This window comes from Rhodamnia argentea, chromosome 2 (genome assembly GCF_020921035.1).
Source record: "Rhodamnia argentea isolate NSW1041297 chromosome 2, ASM2092103v1, whole genome shotgun sequence".
Taxonomy (NCBI): Eukaryota; Viridiplantae; Streptophyta; class Magnoliopsida; order Myrtales; family Myrtaceae; genus Rhodamnia; species Rhodamnia argentea.
This window is the reverse complement of record NC_063151.1, coordinates 25,515,928-25,539,498: the sequence shown is the minus strand read 5'-3', so window position 1 is coordinate 25,539,498 and position 23,571 is coordinate 25,515,928. Positions and strand designations below refer to the sequence as shown.

The 23,571-nt window shown below is 40.5% G+C and overlaps 2 protein-coding genes across 3 annotated transcripts; both read right to left on the bottom strand.

Moving 5' to 3' along the window:
* Positions 1-1,602: 1,602 nt before the first annotated feature.
* On the bottom strand, positions 1,603-8,100 carry LOC115732813 (glyoxylase I 4-like). Of its 2 annotated transcripts, none has more exons than XM_048273787.1 (5): positions 7,826-8,100; positions 7,386-7,491; positions 7,016-7,281; positions 3,681-3,683; positions 1,603-1,817 (listed from the first exon to the last, which is right to left on the bottom strand). In XM_048273787.1, exons 1-3 carry the CDS (start codon positions 7,969-7,971, stop codon positions 7,030-7,032), a joined length of 504 nt encoding a protein of 167 aa, XP_048129744.1. In that variant the 5' UTR covers positions 7,972-8,100; the 3' UTR covers positions 1,603-1,817; positions 3,681-3,683; positions 7,016-7,029. The 2 variants fall into 2 exon arrangements, with proteins under 2 accessions (XP_048129744.1, XP_048129743.1); XM_048273786.1 differs by lacking the exon at positions 3,681-3,683 and adding an exon at positions 6,690-6,691 and having other exon boundaries at positions 7,826-8,099.
* On the bottom strand, positions 1,895-3,019 carry LOC115737312 (glyoxylase I 4-like). The gene is made up of 3 exons (XM_048273783.1): positions 2,722-3,019; positions 2,263-2,368; positions 1,895-2,160 (listed from the first exon to the last, which is right to left on the bottom strand). The coding sequence occupies exons 1-3, from the start codon at positions 2,877-2,879 to the stop codon at positions 1,909-1,911; spliced, it is 516 nt and encodes a 171-aa protein (XP_048129740.1). The 5' UTR covers positions 2,880-3,019; the 3' UTR covers positions 1,895-1,908.
* Positions 8,101-23,571: the final 15,471 nt, after the last annotated feature.

The window sequence follows — 23,571 nt, the reverse complement described above, 5'->3', positions numbered from 1 at the left end:
GCCAAGATTTTTCCCATTTATTCCAATTTGTGTAATATTCTCGTGTGGATGAATCTGACCAAAATGAAAAAAATACAATTGTTGTGGCAAAAGTGGTGCTTTGTTGTTCCTGAAAGACTGCCGTAATTAAAGAAGCTACAATGGTTAGGCCTAAATACACCCAACTTTGCTCGTTGGATGTTGGTAAATCGGACGAAATCTTTGTCTTACTTTCCAAAGATGGCCTAATTAAATTAACTAAAGGCCAAGTAACTCCAAGTAAGGACAATTTAGTAAACAAAAAATTGCATAAGCGGCACCATTCATGGAGCCATAACACAATTGAATGTATTGTTAAAAAAAAAAAACAATTCAAGAGGCAATTCGACAGGCAAAAATAAAATTTGCCGATGATAAGCGAGCACTTGATAAGTCCTAATTATCTTATTTAAAAGAATGGAACGACTGATGAATCATTTAATTCTTTTAAAATAGGGATATGTTTACACCAAAAACTGACTAACTTTTAGTTATTATCGTTAAGTTATAGACTTAGTTAATGAGAGTAGAGTTTGGTAATTTATGAACAGAATTATCGAAAACTTGATGGGAATCGACATGCAGCAAAGTCATTAATGCTATACAACGTGAAAATTGTCCACGAGAACCTTGAAGTTGATCCACTAATCCATAGATATCAACGCCGATTGATAATTTCTATTCTCCCTTTTTTAGGAATGTCGTAATTTTTTTTATAGATAATTGTTACTAGATAATAGAAGAGTGCGGTATCGCTTCTTGTGGATAATGAAACTTCTTGTAACAAGAGTTTCTTATTCATTTAAATTTAGTAATTGTTGTATGTAACCACCGGGTTATGTATACCCCTAAATGTGTTCAGTGTTACACCTCGACAACCATGACAAAAGCTGATCATCTTTTTATCAATTTAATTACCAGTTCTTAGCCGATTAAATTCTAGCAAAATATCCTTTTGAATGATCCATCGATACTCTTGTCAAAGCCACGACAAAACCCGTATCTATCTAAGAAAAATTTAAGATTGATTTGTCGCCATTTAAATTCGGCTGTAACACTAACTCTTTTCAACAAAAACAAAAGGAGAGTTTGCTTTTTTCTGCTATTCTGTTTTGGTTATATCTAGGTTTTGATTAAGCGTATGAGGAAATTCAATGCCAAGAACAAAAAATCGCGTTTATCTTGATATACACTCGTAATCCTCCCGGCTGGAGCGGATTAGACCTCTTTCTCATAATTTTCATGCGCTAATGGATCTCGTGATCTCATTCTCGCCCAATCCAGGACAATCACTGTATGTGAGAGCATTCTCTCTCAAATTTGAAGGGCCAAGTTCGATTGCCGAAGCTCGAGTTGATACCTAATAAGATTGCTGTTATCATCCACAGTGCCCAAAAAGATGACAAAGCTATGGAAGACAAGGAACTAAGGAAGATTGCTGCTATCACGACTAGGCTATAGGAAGAGAAGGAACCGTCCCTGGTTGTAGCCTATCCGAACAAAACGCCAAAAACAAACTCACCGTCAAAAAAGCTCTGCTAACATCACGGCAAACGTGCCAACAACCATGGCAATGGCTGTCCATTGAAGTTTCAAACTCCTACGTTGTCCTTTATTTCAATCCAACATGGACAAGAACAGAGCAAAACAAAAGCAGCAAAGGAACCCGTCTCTCCTCCTTTCTCACCAAAACAAAGAGACTCTTCGAATTTCTTCCCTGACAGGACACCCCGACTCCATAAATCTTACATCATCGTCGGGTAATCCAATCACGACAACCTGACGAATCGAAGCATGTACTACCACGAGCTTGAGATTGAAAGCTCGTCCTTTTTTTCTTTTTTCTTTTGTTTTTGGGGGGGCAGGTGGGGTTGCCTTGATCAGATGCTCCTACTGCTGGAGCACCTGCTTGATCCGGGGCTGCAGCATCTGGAGGCTGTTGACCCGGGAGCAGGAGCGGGCAACCTCGCCGGCCAGCGGGATGACGGGGAGGCTGTCGCAGTTGCAAATCTCGATCATGAACCCGTCGGGGTCGTGGAAGAAGAGCTGGTCCACCTGGATCCCCCCTTCCTCTACTCTCGCCCGCACGTAGTCGATTCCCATCTCCTTCAGCTTCTTCTCCACTGCCCCCATGCTCTCGCACTGCACACCAAAACAACCATTCATCATAACTCGAAAGTTCAGATTAAGCTCTGCCAAAAACGAAAATACAGGGCAGTTGCGACTCTCCTGGGAAAATTTTACCTGGAAAGAGATGTGGTTGTCTTTCGGGTTGATCTCAGTCTTCTTCGGCATACTTTCGGGGTCCTCCGACTGCAACAGATGGATACCGATTCCAAAACCAAAGAGCCTGTAAACAGGTTGCAACCAAAACCAAAGAGAAAAAAGCAGAAAGGCGTGAGTTTTATCGATCAAGAAATTAGGCAGGCGAATTTTGGTAATTCATTTTCAATGCAATTACCACATTCCCCCCATCAAAATCCAATGATCCAGGGCCTACATAAGAACAGTAGACGTGAACGCATCGTAAAACACAAATAGAACCAGCGCACAAATCATTGAAAAAGCTCGAATCTTTATGACAAAAAGAGACAGACAGTCATACAGGCATGTGAAATTGTTTGGTTTCTTTTCTTGTTTTTTTTTTTTTTTGGGGGTGGGGAGGGGGGGGGTGTTTGTTTATAACGCGATTGAAGGAATTACCATGCGCCATCAAAATCGAAAGAACCGGGCCTACGGATGGGGACGAAGCCGAGAACATTCTGGTAAAAGTCGATGGACTCCTCGGCTGATCTGCAGACGAAGGAGATGTGGTTCAGGGACTTCAGTTGCAACGGGTTGCTCTTCATGCTATCTCTCATCTTCCCAAAAAAAACTATCAGGATTCACGAAGAAAACACCAAAAGGGTCGAGAGATTTAAGGCCGATGATAAGACTAAATTTCAGGAACAGCTTTCTGGTGGGGACAGGGCTGAGCAATTGCCTGGAGAAAGAGGAGTGAGGGAGAAAGGTTCGGAGGGGCTCTCGTATATAAAGGAGAGAGGCGGAGGGCTGCCCGTGCATGGCATGTGTCAGCACGCCGATAATGATGAGGATGCCACGTCGCTCCACGCGTGCTGACTCGGCCTTCCGCTGTCTCGTGAGGTTACCCTTCTGTTCCTCTGGCCCACCGCAATTCAAAATTGATCACGTAATCTGTCGTGAACGACCGCTATATTTAGACATCATTCGTTCTTTCCCGGCAGAATTTTGAGCTCGGCAAAGAATTTTCTCCCTAAAGACACACATGAAAAAACAACCTAATGAAAGAGCACGATGAGCAGAATCGTAATCTATAGAGTGGTCAAGTAACAAAAAGCCATGATGCGGTTTCTTGAATCTCGTACTTCTTGGTTCCCGATTTAAAATCTTTCCTCTATCGACATGCACATGCACGCCCGATGCTAATGAAGAGCTGAAGAGATGTTTTAAGGAAGATGGAGGAGTAGACATGACTGGTTCGGCCGAACTGCCGGGTTCGAACCGATTCCCACCCGTTTAAAAAAAAAAAGGGAGGTTTGGGGGCCGGTTCTGGACCGATCAACGGGCCACGGTTCCATTAGGCCACACCTACGGAGGAGCCCCGCGCGACGAAAGAATTGAATCGTTAGTAATTAACGAGCTTTCTGGGGCTTTGGACTTGGTTCCGGCGGAAATTAAAGAGAAATTAGGAGGGCCCCGCGTTCGTATACTCTTTTTCTGTGGGACGAACACGTGTACGGTCGGGATACGTTCAAGTCCTTCTCAGACAGACAACAACATAAGACCAATCATACAAGTCAAGAGGGAGTTCCCATCGTCTGAAACTACATCTTTCCGTTTCTTGTTGCTGCGTCTGGCCTGCTACACAATCACCAAAAAGACACACGTGATATAATAGCACATTTTTAATTTCGCTTTATGAAAATATTTAATATTATTTTTTATCTTCAATTAACGAAAAAAACGATATTAAATATTTTTATATAATTCAAAGATTACATTGAATAAATAATAAAAGTTTAGATATTATATTACATAAATCAAAAGTTCATAAATCATATTATATATTTGATCAAAATTTCGAGACCACATTATATATTAAGTCAAAGTTCATGAAGTATTCGTATAGTTATCTCTTTTTATAATTGATCTCCCCCTTCTTTCTCGTTAAGCTAAAGCTTAATCTTGTTAGTTTAGCCAATCTACTCCTGGATGCTTCACTAGCCTTCCATCCTTGATCCTTCGTGAGGCTGTCGTATCCAATTGGATGACCAATTGAATCCTTGTCAACTTCTGTGTTTTGGACCTTTGCCTGATCGGAAGGTGGTGTTCCTAGTAATTCGTCACTGACTTACGAAAACACGGAGCGGAGTTTAGGATTGGTGGTCGATTGCCGTTAAGTAAGATTATCAAATCCCCGTGCACTAAGTGGGCTCGGTGATTACGACCAGTTGATTACAAGCTGGACGTAGTTTTTAAATAGACGATTTGAGTTTAGGGATGGACAAGACAGATCGTTCGAGCCAAAAAAAATTGAATCAGACCAAATCGGCCAAGTTGGTCTGGTTCTTAGAGGCACCGGTCCAGTTTCCGATTCCTAAAAATGGAACTGGAGACCGGACGGTCCGATTCCCTATTCCGAGGGGAATCGAACAGGGATTTTCTTCAACAAAAAAATAAAAGAAACATATAAACCTAATTAGTATTTTCACAAGACTCTCGCTCTCTCACGTGTCTTTACTATTTCCCTCTCCTAGAAGAATTGCAAATATTAAGCATTAGTGTATGGTACTAGAGGAAGATCAGTTTAGTGTCCAGAACCCAGATTCGGAGAAAATAACTTTTTGTCTGATCGAATAACACAATTTTCACAAAGTCACCAACATTACGAAAGAAGCAAGGTGGAAACAAAAATCAATTCCTATTGGCTATTAGACTTGTGTGCAGATAAACTGCTGATAACAGGAGATAGGTTTTCTTAAAATTTAACATCGCTTGCAGCAATGAAGTCCTGCAATCCAAGCAATGAAGTCCTGCAAGTGCAATCCACACAGCAATGAAGTCCTGCAATCCATGCTGAGAAGAGGAGCTAGGCTTCTCAAAAATCAATTTCGATCAGTTTTCTTGGACTGCCCGAGAACCAGACCGGACTAGATGGTTAGGTTCACGACTCCGGAAACTGGGAATGGTCGGTTTTCCGGTTCTTGGGTGGGGACATGACCGGACTTAGAACCAATTACCCTTAATTTGAGCGCCCGACCACCGGGGAACCCGACTGTCGAGGTAAGTACGAGTACCTCTTTTTAAATCGATTCTTGGAGCAACACGACAAGCAACTCTCGAGATGATGCTTGCGAACGTGGACTTTGGTCTATCTATTTTAACGCACAGAGAGCATTAGCGAAAAAGAACGAAGTACTCAAGCCACGTCGTGTAATTGCTAGGTAGCCAAAAATTGGGTGCACCATGTCCACGAGATTGTTAAATTTTCCTGTCTCGCATAGTGTCAACAAGAATCGGTTGAAAGAAAATAGATCGAAAGAGATATTTCCGGCTCCTCTCCACATTTATAGCTCATTATTTGTAACTCATTCAATTTCATTCAAACTTTAACTGAATTTGTTATACAGATTCTTTACAAGTGTATATAAACATATTATCTCTTTATAGATAATCAACGAGAGAAATCAATATAAGCATCAATGCAAAATCTCTCTTTCTGTTCTCTATGTTATCTATCTCTACTTTACTGTTAGTAGTTTTAAATGGTATTATGCAAAAGCAAACTAGTAGCCGAACTTAACTTGCTTGATGCTGACAAGTAGAACAAGGGCGACCGATGGAGACTTTGGTCGAGGGGAAGTGCATCACGCAATTGCTTTTTCTCGATCCTGACATCGTACCAATACTAAATAAGATTAAACGAAGCACGAGTGATTAAGACAGGAAGGTTGCATGTTTAGTAGTCCCTTGCTTTCACCAGCTATGATTACACTCACCCTAATTTTCTTTTTCTTTTTTTTTTTTCGTTGGGCAGATTGATTTAAGTAATTCGTTGCTTGTCTGTCATCGACGAATTGATTCTCCTTAAATGTCGCATGATTAGTGCAGATTAAGCCTCAAGTCATCAAACCCCAATCTACCCCACAGACAAAAATCAAAAGGGGTTTATTAGTATAGTGGATGCATATGAAACAGAAAGAGAATATGCACATGAAAAGGGGTCCTTGTGATCAGATTAGGTCTGACCCATTTAATTTCGAAAGGAGACCACCTACCAATATCTCGAGTTAGACTAGATTTGAGTGATCTTCTTTCACGGTCTCGATATTGATATGAGATTTCTGTACTTTTTCAACCAAGGCGAAACTGTAACTACTCGAGATACTAAATCAGAGCAGAATCATAGCCACTGAAAATAGATTTTTTTATGTGCTTATTACTGATGGTGATGTGAAGTTTAATGAACGGTCACCGATTATACTTGAATGAATGACAGATCCGTTCTTAAAGAACAAGCAAGTAGATCAAGTATTTCTTTTTAATATGAAATGAACATCTTTCTTTCCATAAAAAAATTCGCTTGAAATAATTACGTGCCTGTTATTCAGAAGAAGGTCTGAATCTCGAAATATAATTGCGAGACGCACTTCTGAACTGTGCGACAGGCGGAGTTCATCTTTGAGAGAGCGTACTTGATCGAGTTTCGCATTTCCAGTTTGACTCGAAAGCATATAGAGATATTGAGAGGTGGCACGGGGGCATGGAGCGAAAAGGGCAAATTGCAATTTCCAGAATCAATTTGAACTAGATTTGAGATTTGGATTGAGTGGAAGGAGGGTGGGTACTTGGAGGCAAAAATCAACTAGAAAAGGCACAAACTTGTGAAATGTCTAAGCTCGGAAATTCGAATTAAGCAAACCCGAGGAGACAAAAAGGTTTTGCCATATCTCTTGCCATCCTTTGGGAGGGGAACTTGATCGGATGCTCCTACTGCTGGAGCACCTGCTTGACCCGGGGCTGCGGCATCTGTAGGCTGTTGACCCGGGAGCAGGAGCGGGCAACCTCGCCGGCCAGCGGGATGACTGGGAGGCTGTCGCAGTTGCAAATCTCGATCATGAAACCGTCGGGGTCGTGGAAGAAGAGCTGGTCCACCTGGATCCCCCCTTCCTCTACTCTCGCCCGCACGTAGTCGATTCCCATCTCCTTCAGCTTCTTCTCCACTGCCCCCATGCTCTCGCACTGCATACCAAGACAACCATTCATCATAACTCAAAAGTTCAGATTAAGCTCTGCCAAAACCGAAAATACAGGGTAGTTAGGATTCTTTTTGGGAAAAATTTTACCTGGAAAGAGATGTGGTTGTCTTTAGGGTTAATCTCAGTCTTCTTCGGCATAGTTTCAGGGTCCTCCGACTGCAACAGGTGGATCCCCATTCCAAAACCAAAGAGCCTGTAAACGGATTTACCCAGAACAACACAGAGAAAAGCAGAATGGCATGAGTTTCGTCGATCAAGAAATTAGGCAGGCGAAATTTGGTAATTCATTTTTATTGCAATTACCACATTCCCCCCCATCATAATCCAATGATCCAGGGCCTACATAAGAACAGTAGACGTGAACGCATCGCAAAACACATATAGAACCAGTGCACAAATCATTGAAAAAGCACGAATCTTTACGACAAAGAGAGACGGCAGTTATATAGGCATGTGAAACTGTTTGGTTTTCCTTTCCTTTCTTTTCTCTTTTTTCTTCAGGGTTGTAGCGCGATTGAAGGAATTACCATGCGCCATCAAAATCGAAAGAACCGGGCCTACGGATGGGGACGAAGCCGAGAACGTTCTGGTAAAAGTCGATGGACTCCTCGGCTGATCTGCAGACGAAGGAGATGTGGTTCAGGGACTTCAGTTGCAACGGGTTGCTCTTCATCCTGTCTCTGTTCTTCCAAAAGATTATCACGATTCACCCAAAAAAACACCAAAAGGGTCGAGAGATTTAAGGCCGATGATGAGACTAATTTTCAGGGACTGCTCCGTCTTTAGTGAGAGAGAGAGAGACTGAGCAATTGCCAGGAGAAGAGTGGCTGTGAGGGAGAGAGGATCTGAGGGCTCTCTTATATAGAGGAGAGACGAAGGGCTGTCGTGCATGGCATGTGTCAGCCTGCGGGACCCCCTCCATCACAATGATGAGGATGCCACGTCGCTCCACGTGTGCTGACTCGGCCTTCCACTGTCTCGTAAGATTACTCCTTTCCCCCTCTGCTCCACTGCAATTCAATTTGAAATCGAGTCGATTTGTTACTTTCTTTCCTTGCCTTTCCATTGTGTTTGGCTGAATACTGAATATTACCCGTCAATTACCAAACGTATTTCGATTTTCAACTTTTTTTTCTGATTATCTTTTCATTTTTTGGTATTTTAATCACATATTAAGATATTATCAAGCCTTAAATCCGCGAAATATTGATGTTCCCAAAATCAGAAAACTTTTTTGGATTTGAAGGAAAATCTAGGATAAGTCCATCCCCTATGCATTTTGTGTTCAAATTGTTCACGTGAATGTCGTGAAGTGAACGATCACTATCTCGGGTCATCATTGTCCGGATAGAATTGTCAAGCAAACCGCATCGCTAATTTCATTTCAAACTTCTCTCTAAATATCCTGATAAAGTGTGATGTGCATATTCGTAGTTTTATAGTCGATAATAGAGAACCACGATACGATCCTTTAAATGTCACATTTTCTAAGATCTCGATTTAAACTCTCCCTCTTTCGGAACTCAAATGCCCCGATTGGTGCTTTGCCGGTGCTAGTGAAGAGCTGAAGAGATGTTTTATACGATAAAAACTGCCAAAAAAGAAAAGTCTTAACTAATAGTAATTGTGCCAATTTAATTATAAATTTGTCTTTTTGCCAATTCAGTCCTAAGCATTTTACATTTCGGTCAATTCAATTTATCCGGACAATTTTAGCTAGTCAATGTTGACGTGAATGTCGACCAACACCAATGTGGCGTTCCTAGAGATCGGCTAGGGGTGGAAGAAGAAGAAAAAAAGAAAAAAAATCAAATTAAAAATTGTTCACGGTAATTGGCCAGATTGGTTGAATTGGCATAAATGTAAAATGTTTAGGACTGAATAGACAAAAAAAATTAAGATTAAATTGATATAATTATAATAAATTTGACAATTTTTTTTTTGATAATTTTCTCACTCGTTTTAGGCCATTGCCCAATGTTAAGTAACACAGAGGAGCACCCATAATTAAGAATTGAATTCTTAGTGTGCAGGATAAATATGTTTGTTGTGATATGAGAAATTAAGAGCTTTCTAGGGCTTTCGACTTGGTTCTATCGTAAGATAAGAGAAAATAGGAGGGCCCACGTTCTCACTTTCTTCCTTTTTTTTTTTGGTTTTTTATTTTGTCTGTGTGTGCGCGCGCGGTTGGGTGTGGGTGAGGAGAAAATATTTAGTGGTTGTTGAAGTCCACGTCAACATCACATGTGGCATAGAAGAGCATATCTGGACCACTGAAAACTCGACACGTGGCGGGGAGGAGAGAGAAACGAAAAAGAAAATATTAGCCGCTCAAAATTTCCTCTCTCCTCTGCTACGCCCCTGATGTTCTACATATTCTCCTGCAACACTCAAACATTAAATGCCTTCCCTCCCACCTCTCTCTCCTCTTTTCAAATTTGTTCCTCCTTTTTCTCCTCGCACGAACGACAATCCAATCGCTGGCCTTTGGTTCCCGCTTCAGTTTCTTTTCCTTGTGCTCGGGAACGCCGGTCCAACAGATTCGAGACCTCTCACGCCAAACCCGGGTTCGCTCATTTCGCTTCCTTCTCGTGTTCTCCTTCTCGTTGCGCTTCTTAAGCGAATGGTGATTTCGTGTTCAATCGTTTCAATGTTGTGTTTGACTGAAGGTTCGCTGGCCTCTAGTTCTCGCTTCGGTTCCTTCTCGCTGTGCTCGCGAACGCCGGTCCAACAGATTGGAGAACTCTCGTGCCAAACCCAGGTTTGCTCACTTCGCTTCCTTCTCGCGTTCTCCTTCTCGCCGCGCTTCTTAAGCAAATGGTGATTTCGTGTTCGGTTGTTTCAATGCTGTCTTTGATTGAATACCACTGCTCGAGTAATGAATTTTTGCTCGATGTTGCTTGCACATAGTTTGCAAAAGTTGGGCATTGTTACATGGGAAGGAGATGAGTTCTTTGACTTTTCTAGAACATATGGGTGTTGCGGCATTTGGAAACCACATTAATCGTGTCACTTTTGGGGATTGGTAGTTGTTGTTGCTATTTGTTTGAGAAGGGGGAACTACAAACCGATGCGGTGCATTCCGCTTTTACGCATAGCTGATCTTGGGTCATTTTGCTTCAATCTTCTTTATTGCCGCTGACCATGAAGTCACTATAAAACGTTGAGGTCATTGCTGTAATGCTAATTTAGAACCGTTGATTGCTTTAACTATAAAACCGTTGATTGCTTTAACTCGTCTTAGCTCAACCTTTTCTTTTGCTTCGGTTTGTGAAAGGCAACAACGTTGAGGTCATTGTTGTAATACTGATTTAGAAGCGCATGATCAACCTTTGATGTTTAGCTGCATCTCTGTATGTTTGTTCTTGTGAGCATGGTATTGAAGTAACCGAATTAAAGTTTACACTTCCTCCTATTTGCTTAACCTATTGAATTAGAATGTTGTGCTTGATTATCTAATCTAAATTTGATTATATGATATTATTGTTTTAGCATGACATCTCGAGGATCTTCAAATTGGTCGGTTGATTTTCCATCTAAGATATGTCCATGTCCTCAAGGGAAACTATGCACGGTTAAAAAAGTACAAAAGAATCCGATTAATCAAGGAAGATCATATTATGCCTCGACTTGTAATGTAAGTGTATCAATTTACTATATTGTGTACGTAGTGACATATGTAATACTTGATATTGCTTACCTTACGTTTTTTTTGTTCAAACAGATAATTGTCGGGGGTTTGTGCAATGGGTTGAAGATTATATTGAGGAATGCAGGTTGTATTCACCTAAAAATGTGGACGCAATCATTTCTGGAGTGGCATCAAGCCAAAATGAAGAATGGACAATCATGAAAGGAGAATTGAAGGAAGTTAGAGGAAAAATAGACTTTATTATGCCACTACTAATAATATATGGAGTCGTCATATCTTTCCTTCTTGGAATTGTGATTTCTATGTTACTATATAGGTAATTATAGCAATCAATCTTGATGGTTATGTAGAACTTGTTTTATTGTGATTTTAAAGAAACTTAGAGGATAATGAATTGTCTTTCTTAAGATTGTTGACAGGTCTTTAGGCAGCCCATGCTCCAGCTTTACGTCCACCGCTTGTTGTTTATACTACTGAATCTCTGTATTGTTGTTACTTGTGTTTTTACCCCTGTCGATCTCCCATCTGCCGAAGACCAAATTTCTTCTGCCAAACTCTATACGGGAAGTCGCTTATTTCTTTTGTTGTGGGCTGGTAGTACCGAGGATCCTTTTTTCTTATTCTTGCACCAAGCTGAAGTCTACCGATACTTTGGGTTTTTTCCCTACACGCCTTCCCGATTGGAGCTTACATTGGTCATGGGGATGTCCATCCGGGACTTCGCTACTTCTGCTATGTTTTATTTGCTCTGAGGATGCTGCTTCTCCTTTCTCGTCTGTTTTAATCTGCCGCTCTCGGTTTCTCCGGACTGGTTTTCCGTCCACTTATACTGCTGACCCTCTTATCTACCTTATTCTTTACCTTTTGAATGACATGTTGATCCCGTTATGCTACTCTCCTGCGGTTGTTAGTTCATCGTTGTCACGCCCTGCTGCATCAGAAACACTTTTGCTCTTGCTCGGGTTTAAGCTTCAACTCGATTTCTTCTCGCTGGATTGCATTTGCCGTTGTCCTTTCTTGGACTCCATGCGTTATTGGGGCTCTCAACCTGGTTTTTGCCTTGAAGCTCCAAGTGCTGATCAACGCTTCTTGCTGCTTCTCCCGGACTTCTTTCTCTTCTCCGATGTCCTTCTTTTTGTTGTTGCGGAGTCTATTGCTCCTTTTGTTTTTACCTTTCCTCCTCTTTTTCTGTTGCCTCTTTGCTTTGTTTCTCCGTTTTTCCTTCGGTGTGGGCTTGGTTCCTTTTGCTGTTGCGGTTGTCCCCTTTCTGTCAACTTTCTACTTTTTGTTGTGCTATGCTACCCTGGAGTGCTTGTTCTTCCTTTCCCGCTGCTGGCTTCTTCTCTACCTTTTTTACGCCATCTAGGTCACGTGCTGCTGCTATTGGTGATGATCCTTTCTGCTCGACACTTACGGCCGCTCTTTCATGGCCTCCTTCTCTGCTGCTCAGAAAGCTACAATATAGCCGTTGCTCGGTTTTACCAGCTTTGACCTCGATCAATGCTTTACCTCTTCGGTGGTTTCTCGGGCTTGGACCATGCTCTCCAAAATCATCCTCTCCCTTTTGTACACCTCTATGTTTAGGTGCTGTTATTTCGGTGCTTTGGGGTTCTCTTTTCTGTTGTAGTCCCTCTATTTTCCAGCTTTCCTCTTGCTTTGTTTGGGCTGCATGTTTAGCCTTGTCTTGTTTCTCTTTGTCCACTCTGTCCCGGGTGTATGCATCCTACACGATGCTTTGTATTTTGCAACCGGTTCACCGTTGAACCCTCGCTGGCACACGGCGCCATCCATGGTTCATGATTTTTGTGTCCGGTTTTTACTTGTACCTAGCTTTTTGAAAAGTTCTATACACACTTACTTCACCCAAAAAAAAAAAAAATGAATTGTCTTTCTTGATTCCATAATCTAGTCGAATTGAACTTGCGTTCGAAATTGGTGCTATCTCGGGTCGACTCAATTTGATCGGATTTAATTAGTCATGCATGTACGCTGCAAAATGTCCCAAAGGGTGCCTAAGACTCGCACACCATACGAAAGGAAACACTAGGCGGGAAGAAAAAATAACAGTGCATTTGGATCATATGCCTTCGCTTTTGTTGGTACTTAGTGAGAGTCAATTGCATTGTATCTTGTAATATGATTGATCAATAGAATGGACATAGGTAGCAAAAAGTCAAAGTGAGAGCATGAATGACTGCTTTGGAGGAAAAAATATTGAAGTCTCTCCATTCCAAGTGGCCTCGTAAAAAAGTTAACACCGTGAACCCCGCAATTTGATTTGAACAAGCTTACCCACAAATTATGACAAAAGAGATAATATTTAAAATCCTCCTAACTCATTGAAAATGCTGAAATTCTTGGTCTTCCAAAAAGACAGCAATATGTAACCTCAATATTCACAAAAATTGACATTGTCAAGTTACTAGCAATTCTGACAAAAAAAAAAAAAATTGCTAGCAATTTACCAGGCTATTGGTTACAAGAGAAAGAGCATATTATGCCAAAAAGGGAATTGTACTTCCGAAAGTTTCCAAAGCATAAAAATAAATATTAGCTACAAAGCTGCTTCCATTAACTAAGAATCCCGCCTTTTGTTGATGTCCTCCCATTAACGCTTGCTCTTGTCTTCATCTGAAAAAAAAAATCTAAAGCTAAGTACATAAAGGAGATACCATTGAAAATAAACACAACAGGAAGAATGGAAAACAGAATGAGGTCCATTATTAGGCAAATGGAGAGTTACAAGGAAAAAAGAATAAACACTCCCCATATCATATAACAAACAATAGAGTCAAAACTAGTTCTACTGGTTTCCAAATGATGAGAAAATATATGAGGTCCATTATTACCTTATAAACACCACTCATTGCCTCCAGGACAAAGACACAAGAATAAACTATTGAGAGGGCCTTTGCGTGCACATTTGAACAAGTAACAACATCATACGGACATATGCTACTAGTAGATGCATGCACATTTGAGATGATATCCGATCCGCCTTTTAGACCAATAGGAAGAACCAGTTTTGTGCGCGTTATAATCATAACAACCTGTTTGAGCACACCAATTTTATGCACAAACATGACCTATTAACAGAAATTGACAACTCTAAATGTGAAACACAGAAATTTCAGTACTTCCATCTCAAGACAAGAAGACATTGAGCAAGCAAAATTAATGGACTAAAGGATCGTTATTTGGTCTTTTCATGCATTACAAGCTGGTTTGATAAGTGCTAACAATCTAAATAAAATAATTCCCACTCCGAGACGGAAGGAAACCCTATGTCAGCCGGACAATAAATTTTTCATAAAGGATTGAATGAGCATTAGTAAAAAGAGAAAAAACAGTCTCCTTAACCATGGTCCAAATGGTGATTATTGATTCTGAAAGATCGTAATCGCTACTATCAATGAGCTATATTACCTCCTGCCACAAGGAACATGCTAGTGAGGAACTCATTCCTTTTTCAAATCAGGGGATTGGACAAAAAGCAAAAGATGAAGAATTAATCATCTTAGGCTTGAGGGTCCTTATCCACCCCAAATGCTGCACGAAACTTATTGCAGCAACATATTATTTTTGGCATACGTAACTCTACTATTTGTAGGCCATTATATCTTATGTCCTTCTGCAGAGTAGAGATTGAGGATCCGAGACATTGTCATTCACTTCCATGGGAAGAAAAAGAAAGTTGATTATTCTTTCATAATCCTTCACAATTTCTAACTTTTCTTTACGAAATATGAAGCTATGTGTTGTTTGACAATTCCTTGCGTCATTCGGTCTCCAAGGTAAGCCTCTCTCTCATCCCTCTCAAGAATAAACTATTGAGAGGGCCTTTGCGCGCACATTTGAACAAGTAACAACATCATACGGACATATGCTACTAGTAGATGCATGCACATTTGAGATGATATCCGATCTGCCTTTTACACCAACAGGAAGAACCGGTTTTGACTCTATTGTTGGTTATCCGATTTGCTTTTTAAACCAAACCCAACAAGACATAATTACACATCAATGAACCACAAACAATAAAGAAAGGGCTTTTCTCACATGATGCACCCGGGGTCAAGTCTATCCCGTTGACGAAGATTCCTTTCTCTTTCGCTTCTCACTAGCGCCCTTCAATCGAGTATTTGATACACCTTTTGGCCTTCTCCGAAGGGGATCGAGTATTTGAATTCCACAATTTTCTGCATATTGAGATTCATCATTTTCCCGCAACAAATTAACATCATCTTCACTCGTGAGAGACCGCATTTTATTCGTGATACGAGAGCGAAGATGCAACAAGTTTGATGTTGCCATCTTCTCCGTAATATCATGATTCGCACCGATGCTCATAACACCGAAAGACAATTGCATTAACCTCTTCAAGCGCAATGTCTTTGACTTTATCGCATCATGAAAGCTTTCTCCAACATCATCACAAAGACTATTTTCTTTTGCAGCTTTTATCCACCTCTTCAAAATATATTGTGATGGAATGCTTGTAACATTTACAACGTGTGACAATATACATAAAGTATGCCTGCATAACCATCCTTGCATCTCAAATAACTTGCAGCTACATGTAATGGTAGAATCGCTTGGGAAAAAATGGACAATATGCTTTCTTTCACTACTTTCAGCTCCTAGTATATAAGTGTGCAACAGCCCATCGATATCTGATCTCGGAATATGTTCGGACATAGCATGCAAGAACTCGGCTTGGAATTTTCTATAAATGACATGACTGTAGACATGTGCAGCATGTTTCGGGATTCCACTATTCGCAACCATAATCTGCGGCTTTCCTCGAGCACACTCAAAATCATCAGTAACTTCAGCATTGGGCATTTTTTCTGCTTGCTTCTCATAATGACTCACAAATTCAGACAAAGTCATGGTCTTACATGCCATATCTTGAAATACACTATTAGTGCTCTCACTTCTTTGTGTGGGTATAATACCCGCAGAAAAAGCATCTCGACCAAATGCGGGACACCATTTATGACGCAAATGATACAAATTATCCAACCACTTGTTGTCCCCCAAGTTCCACTCATGACACATAGCTTTCCAAATGTTCTCCATTTCAAGTTCAGATTCGCATTGATATAAAAGCTTATGCCAATACTTATCACGAAAGCCCGGCGATCTTAGAAGATGTGATATATGATGCATAGCATTTTTTCCAACATGCCATATACATAGATGATGATTAGTGTTCGGAAGAACAGTTTTAATGGCATTTGCCATTGCATGATCTTGATCGGTGAATATAGTCTTGGGCGCTTTATTACCCATTGCCTTTAAAAAGGATTGAAATGCCCACACAAAAGAAGCAATAGTTTCATCCAATAGAAATGCACATCCAAATAGAACATTTTTCCAATGATGATTTATGCCAACAAAAGGTGCACATATCATATTGTATTTATTTGTGCACTAAGTAGTGTCAAATACCACAACATCTCCAAAAGCTTCATAATCCAGCTTAGATACACCATCGGACCAAAAAAAATTGGTCAATCTTTGGTCCTCATCCAATTGAAAAGTATAAGAAAAATTGCTTCCATCTATTTGCAAGTCATTGAAATGATTAATGAGCCTTTGACAATCACCCGCACTAATCAAGTCCCTTCTCTTTGATTGGTAGAAATTTTGACAATCACGAGAGGTAAAGCCAACATTCTCTTGTCCTCCCGCTTTACCACTAAGGTATGAATATGCTTTTGTAGCCCTTATACCAGCCCCAGCCAAAGAAGTCAAAGTACTCTTATCACTATCTCTTATATGCCGATATGACCGTATGAGATGTTTTTGTTTATCATCAATGAATGGATGATTATGAACCTCCTCAAACTTGGTAACTACCCAAACTCCATCTTCGATTTTGAATTTGATGCATGCTTTACATCCGGTTCTTTTCACGGTCCTATAAACATCTCTTTGTTCATGAGGTGGGATTGGTGGAGAGTATCCTTCACAATTACACAAAAATGTGCATATTCGCAATATTCCTTTGCTATTGTTTGATTTTTGTCCTCTTCGCACTCCAAATCCCTTACAAATTGCATATGCATTGTACGCATTATAAGCTTCGTCTTCATTAGGAAATGTCATGCCAGTTCTAAATTTAAATTCTTTATCAACGTTATGCACGATGATATTATCCTTTGCAACCTCTACAAGTTTTTTCAAAAAATTCTAATTATTTTAAGAAGAAAGATAAACTCTAGAAAACAAACTTAAAATCTAAAGAGATAGTCATACCCATTTTTCTCGAAAACACGTCGAATTAGCTACCGAGGAATAGAAATTATCTGCTGAATAATAGTTAAAATGTAAGTCATTGCACAAGTTTTTGTATGTCCATACTTAATTTCAGTTATGATAGAACAAGATGGGGTTTCGTGAAAACAATATACGTAAAACAATAGTCACACCTTGTAAACAGGCGCTTCTAAATCAGCAATGATCTCAACGTTGTCGCCTTTCACAAACCGAAGCAAAAGAAAAGGTTGAGCTAAGACGAGTTGTAGCAATCAACGGTTTTATAGTTAAAGCAATCAACAGTTCTAAATCAGTATTACAGCAATGACCTCAACGTTTTATAGTGATTTCATGGTTAGCGGCAATAAAGAAGACCGACGCAGAATGACCCAAGATCGGCTATGCGTAAAAGCGTAACGCACCACATCGGTTTGTAGTTCCCCCTTCTCAAACAAATAGCAACAAGAATTACCAATTCCCAAAAGTGACACGATTAATGTGGTTTCCAAATGCCGCAAGACCCATCTGTTCTAGAAAAGTCAAAGAACTCATCTCCTTCCCATGTAACAATTCCCAACTTTTGCAAACTATGCGCAAGCAACATCAGGCAAAAATTCATTACTCGAGCAGTGGTATTCGGTCAAAGACAGCATTGAAACAACCGAACACGAAATCACCATTTGCTTAAGAAGCGCGGCGAGAAGGAGAACGCGAGAAGGAAGCGAAGTGAGCGAACCCGGGTTTGGCGCGAGAGTTCTCCAATCTGTTGGACCGGCGTTCGCGAGCACAAAGAGAAGGAACTGAAGCGAGAACTAGAGGCCAGCGAACCTTCGGTCAAACACAACATTGAAACAACTGAACATGAAATCACCATTCGCTTAAGAAGCGCAACGAGAAGGAGAACGCGAGAAGGAAGCGAAATGAGCGAACCTGGGTTTGGTGTGAGAGGTCTCGAATCTGTTGGACCGGCGTTCCCGAGCACAAGGAGAAGAAACTGAAGCGGGAACCAAAGGCCAACGATTGGATTGTCGTTCGTGCGAGGAGAAAAAGGAGGGACAAATTTGAAAAGAGGAGAGAGAGGTGGGAGGGAAGGCATTTAATGTTTGAGTGTTGCAGGAGAATATGCATAACATCGGGGCGTAGCGAGAGGAGAGAGGAAATTTTGAGCGGCTAATATTTTCTTTTTCGTTTCTCTCTCCTCCTCGCCACGTGTCGAGTTTTCGGTGGTCCAGATATGCTCTTCTATGCCACATGTGATGTTGACGTGGACTTCAACAACCACTGAATATTTTCTCGTGGGTGAGGGTGTGCGTGGGGGCAGAAGAGGAAGAGAGAAAAGAGAGAAGGAGGCGGGGACACGTGTACGGTCGGGATACGTTCAAGTTCTTCACAGCCAAGTACAATACAACCACAACTATCGACAAAAAAGAAAAAAAGTACAATACGAATCATGCTAGTCACTTTGCCAATCATGCGCATTAAGAGTGAGCATGGCCGAATTGATCCGATTTCTTCAAAAATCGAGAATCGGACTAATGGTCCCCATTCTCCATTTTCGAAATGGGGGATCAAATTAGACCACCGATCCGGCTGAGTGGACAATTCATCAACGACCAACATTCCTCTCATTGGCTAGGCCTCACTTTATAATTGTACTCACCATCTTCCTCGAAAGCTCCCACCTTGCTCTCGTCCCCTATTTTTGCAACCTCCTTCGAGGTCGCCTTCTCTACTTTCCTGTTAAAAGCCACCTCCATCATAGCACACTAAGGACGCAAATGATAACTATTCTGTTTTTCTATTTGTGCTCCAAACTTGTTTCAAGAATAGATTCAAAACAGAAATTCATTTGGTAATGCAATTTCATTTTTCTATTTCTGAAACGAAAGTTTGTTCCAGAAATAAGTTTAGAATAGAAAATAGAACTTATAATTTTTAATTTGTTTGTTTCTGGAATAGAATTGAAAAATAAGAATTCTTCTTATCATTCACTCATTTTCTCTGGCATCCTGGTCACCGGTCCGTTCGTCGGTCTGCCGACTCTTGTCTCTCTCCTCGTTCCGATTGTCGATCCGCCATTCCCCAACCATCGGTTGTCGATCACTGTTCGCCGATCTCCGGCCAACGGTCCACCATCCACCGGCCCCTAGTCGTTGATCGCCTTTCACAACCCTACAAGTTTTATGTTGTTATCAAACGAATTTTTGTTCCAGGAATATAAATTTTATATATTTATCAAACACATTTATTTGCTCAAAACTCGTTCAAAAATTAGAAATAGAATCTGGCCAAAAATTGATTCTAGAAACAGAATGGTTATCATGCGCGCCCTAAAAGTTGCATTGTCCCTCTTTTTAGGAGTTTTTGGCAGCTTCAAACCAAGACAGATGATCAATTATGAGATATAAGAAAAGCCAGCTTGACCCAACGAAATCACTCGTTATCTTCTCAAGCGAATCCAGATCACAAGCCCTTTGTTCTTAAAAATAAATATAAAAAATTGAAAATTTATTGATCCGGGTGGGCGGTCTATCGCTCCGATACCCCCTAAAATCGAGAACCATATCACCCGGAAAATGGTTCCATCTTGAGGAACCGAAAATCGGATCGGTGACTTCTAGAATTGGACCAACTCCGGTCGGTCCGAGCGATCCATCTTGCTCACTCCTAATGCACATTCAAGACAAGAGGAAGTCCTCAGTGTCTTAAACTACACCTTTCGTTTCTTGTTGATGTTGTCTCGCCTGCTACCCAAACACATTTGTGATGAAAAAATGATTCAGATGTTCCTTTAATTTTCGTCTCACATATAATATCATTCTTGAGGTTTTAAATTTTGTCAATATGATCAATAAACTTTTTTGTACAAAATGTTCAAATTAGTTTATGAGCTATAAAAATATGTTTAATGTTGTCACCGATCTTGAATTAATGGAAGGATTGCATTGAACATTTTTATATAGTTTAGGAACTAAATCGAATATGTACTGAAAATTTAGGGACTACATTTAGCAAATTGAAAGTCGAGGGACCGTCTTACATGTTGGGCCAAAATTTTGGGATCATATTGCATGTAGGTTCAAAGTCCATGGATTATTTGTATCATTATCCCCTCCGTAACTTATTTCCCCGCTCTTTTTCGTTAAGCTAAGCCTAATCTCATTAGTTTATCCCCTAATCCTCGACGCGTCGTGCATCTACCTCGCCTTTCTATACATGAACAGATGAGATGCTGGCGTACAAGACCTTGCCTCCGGCTTGTAACCTTATAAGGAATGGCAACTAACCCCTAATTAATTTTGTACCTCTTGGTATTGAGAAATCTTTCCCTAATTAGGCACGCATGTTACGCTGACTCAGCACAAGTAATTATCTAAACACTGGCCGTCCATTGTTAGTCCTTCGTATCCAATTGGATGACGAATCGAATCCTCGTCAACTTCTGCTTTGGACCTTTGCCTGGTCGGAAGGCGCCGTTCCCAGTACTTGTCACCGACTTAACAAAAAAACATGTAGCTCGAGTTGAGAGTTGGTGATGGACTGCCGTTAATTAAGATTATCAAATCCCCGTGCTCTAAGCGGGGCCAGGTGATTACGATCGACCAGTTGATAACGAGCTGGACGCAGGTTTAAATAGACAATTTGAGCGGCCAATATCTCCAGTGAACCCGACTGTTGAGGTACGCACGAGTAACATTTTTAAATTGATTATTGAAGTGACATGATGAGTAGACCCGTCAAATGGGTGAGTCGGATTGGATTTGGATCGGTTCATAAATGATCCAATCCAAATTGATCCATTAATCCGTTTATGACCCATTTATGCATAGTGCAAATTTGTTAACCGATACCCGACCCAACAAATGTAACTAAAACACTTATTATTTAATCCAATCTAAGATTATTTATTTCTTATAAATTTTTGAAAACAAAATATTGCTAATTGTGGACATTTTTTTATAATTTTAAAAAAGCAATTTTTTTTATTTTATTTATTTTAAAAGTTCTGATTGTTTTTATCCGAATTTTTATTTATTTTTATTTTGTTTCTATTTTTCTTTTTCTTTTATTTCTTTTCTCTTCCTTTTACCTCCTCCCTCTGCCGTCGCCGTGCCTCGGCAACCAGCCATCAACGCCGCCGATCCCAACGAGCTCGAGCTCGCCCAACGCCAATCCAGGAGAGCATGATTCATGGCAAGACCCGTGTGAGGACGAGCTCGCCAAGCTCGATTCTCGACAAGAGCCAGCCGAACTCGAATCTCGGCAAGATCTAGGCGAGCTCGATTCTCGGCAATAACCAGGCTAGCATGAGCTCGATTCTCGGCAAGATCCAAGCGAGCACAAGCTCCCTAGCGTCGGCGAGTTGGATTCTTGGCAAGAACCAAGCTAGCACGAGCTTGATTCTTGGCAAGATACAAGCGAACACGGGCTTGCTGGCCTCGGCGAGCTCGATTCTCGGCAAGATCCAAGCGAGCACGAGCTCGCTAGCCTTAACGAGCTCGATTCTGCAAGATCCAAGCAAGCATGAGCTCACCGGAGGTCGTCGTTAGCCGATAGAGGTAGGATGAAAAGGAAAAAAAGAAGAAAATAATAAAAATTAGAAAATTTTTAAATAATCAACAAATCTGTTTGTGATTCACTTAAGATAGTTACATTAGCCAACTCATTTATGACACATTTAAAATCCATTTAGGATTCATTAAGTTTCTAAGTAACCAATTTATGACCCACTTAAACTGCTTTTTAAAATTGAAGGCAACTCATTTATGATTCACCACTAGTTAATATAGGTTAGATACGGGTTCTAGACCCATTTTGCCACCTTTAGTGATGAATAATTCTCGAGACGAATGGAACTTTGACATATTTTACGACGTCGAGAGAATTACCGAAAAGAAAGAAATACTCGAGCCGCGTCACATAATTGCACTAGGAGCCGAAAATTGGGACGCGACCCGTGCTCTTGATTGTTAAATTTTGACGTCTCGCAGAGGATTATCCAAAGCAACCGAACTAATTTGCTTGATGCTGACAAGTAGAGCAAGAGCGACCGATGGAAACTATGGCCGACGGGAAGTGCATCACGTAATTTGCCTTTTCTCGATCCCGACATCTCACCAACACTAAATAAGATTAAACGAAGGACGAGTGATTTAAGACAGAACGGTTGCATGTTTAGTAGTTACTTGCTTTCACCAGCTATGATTATACTCACCCTAATTTTCTTTTTTATTTTCGTTGGGCAGATTGATTTAAGTAATGCGTTGCCTGTCTGTCATCGACGAATTGATTGTCCTTAAATGTTGCACGATTAGTTTAGCTTTTAAGTCTTGAGGCATCAAGCTCAATTCTACCCCACAGACTAAATCAGAAGGGGTTATTAATATGGTGGATGCATATGATATAGAGAGACAGAGAGAATACGCACATGAAAAGGGGTCCTCGACCGCTTTAAATAGTTAAGTGCGTGTTATTTACAAGGTCCGTTGAAATCTTGAAAGATAATCGTGACACGCATTTCTGAATTGTGTGAAGGGCATAATTTATCCTCGAGGAAAAGTGTTTGCGCGTTTCAAATATTATCGAGTTCCGCATTGCCAATTTGCGATTCTTGAGACTTTGCAATGGTATATAGCATATTGCGACATTGAGAAGTGACGAGGCCCATGGAGCAATAGGATCAAATTGCAATGTCCAAGACTAGATTTGGGATTTGGATTGATTGGAAGGAGCGCACTTGGAGGTAGAAATCAACTATAAAAAAAATAATAATAAAACTTGCGAAATGTTTAGCCTCAGAGATTTGAATTAAGCAAATCTAAGAAGGCAAAAAGGTTTTTCCATCTATCTTGTCATGAATGAAAGAGAATTGATTACATAATAACTTTTAAGTGACTGTTATGCTAATCATCTATTCTAGACCACAAAAAATATATAACAATAAATTTAAAATTGTTGTGAGGTCCACATATTTAAAAATTTATAACAAATAATATATTATTATTCTCGTAATCGTTCAACTATCATTATTTTAGAAAAGTCACCATGGAAAATTCATTTCTTCGAGGATGAAGTTGAGTGGAAAAGAGGAACAAAAAGGAACAAAAAGAAAAAGGAAACGTTTCCCTCGTTGATGCGAAACAGCTGTTTTTGATTTAGCCCCGCAAGATTAGACTGATCGCTTACGCATCCCTGGACCTCGTGACGTACGTAAATCACTAGGAGATCTGAATTTCAGAGGTGAAAGGAGGAGATGCATGGAACTCGGTTGGAAGCCATCGCTTTCCATTCTGAATCCCGAGACGCAGGGTTGAAAGAAGATGAAGACTGGCCATGTCCCCTTGGGAAAACAAACGC

What these genes read in the sequence shown, in the direction of transcription:
- LOC115737312 (XM_048273783.1), bottom strand. Translation starts at nt 2,879, where the DNA reads ATGAGAGATAGCATGAAGAGCAACCCGTTGCAACTGAAGTCCCTGAAC. An exon ending in TTCGATTTTGATGGCGCATG is followed by an intron (nt 2,369 to 2,721) that starts GTAATTCCTTCA and finishes ACCTGTTTACAG; the next exon opens with GCTCTTTGGTTTTGGAATCG. An exon ending in ACAACCACATCTCTTTCCAG is followed by an intron (nt 2,161 to 2,262) that starts GTAAAATTTTCC and finishes TTTGGTGTGCAG; the next exon opens with TGCGAGAGCATGGGGGCAGT.
- LOC115732813 (XM_048273787.1), bottom strand. Translation starts at nt 7,971, where the DNA reads ATGAAGAGCAACCCGTTGCAACTGAAGTCCCTGAACCACATCTCCTTC. An exon ending in TTCGATTTTGATGGCGCATG is followed by an intron (nt 7,492 to 7,825) that starts GTAATTCCTTCA and finishes ATCCGTTTACAG; the next exon opens with GCTCTTTGGTTTTGGAATGG. An exon ending in ACAACCACATCTCTTTCCAG is followed by an intron (nt 7,282 to 7,385) that starts GTAAAATTTTTC and finishes CTTGGTATGCAG; the next exon opens with TGCGAGAGCATGGGGGCAGT.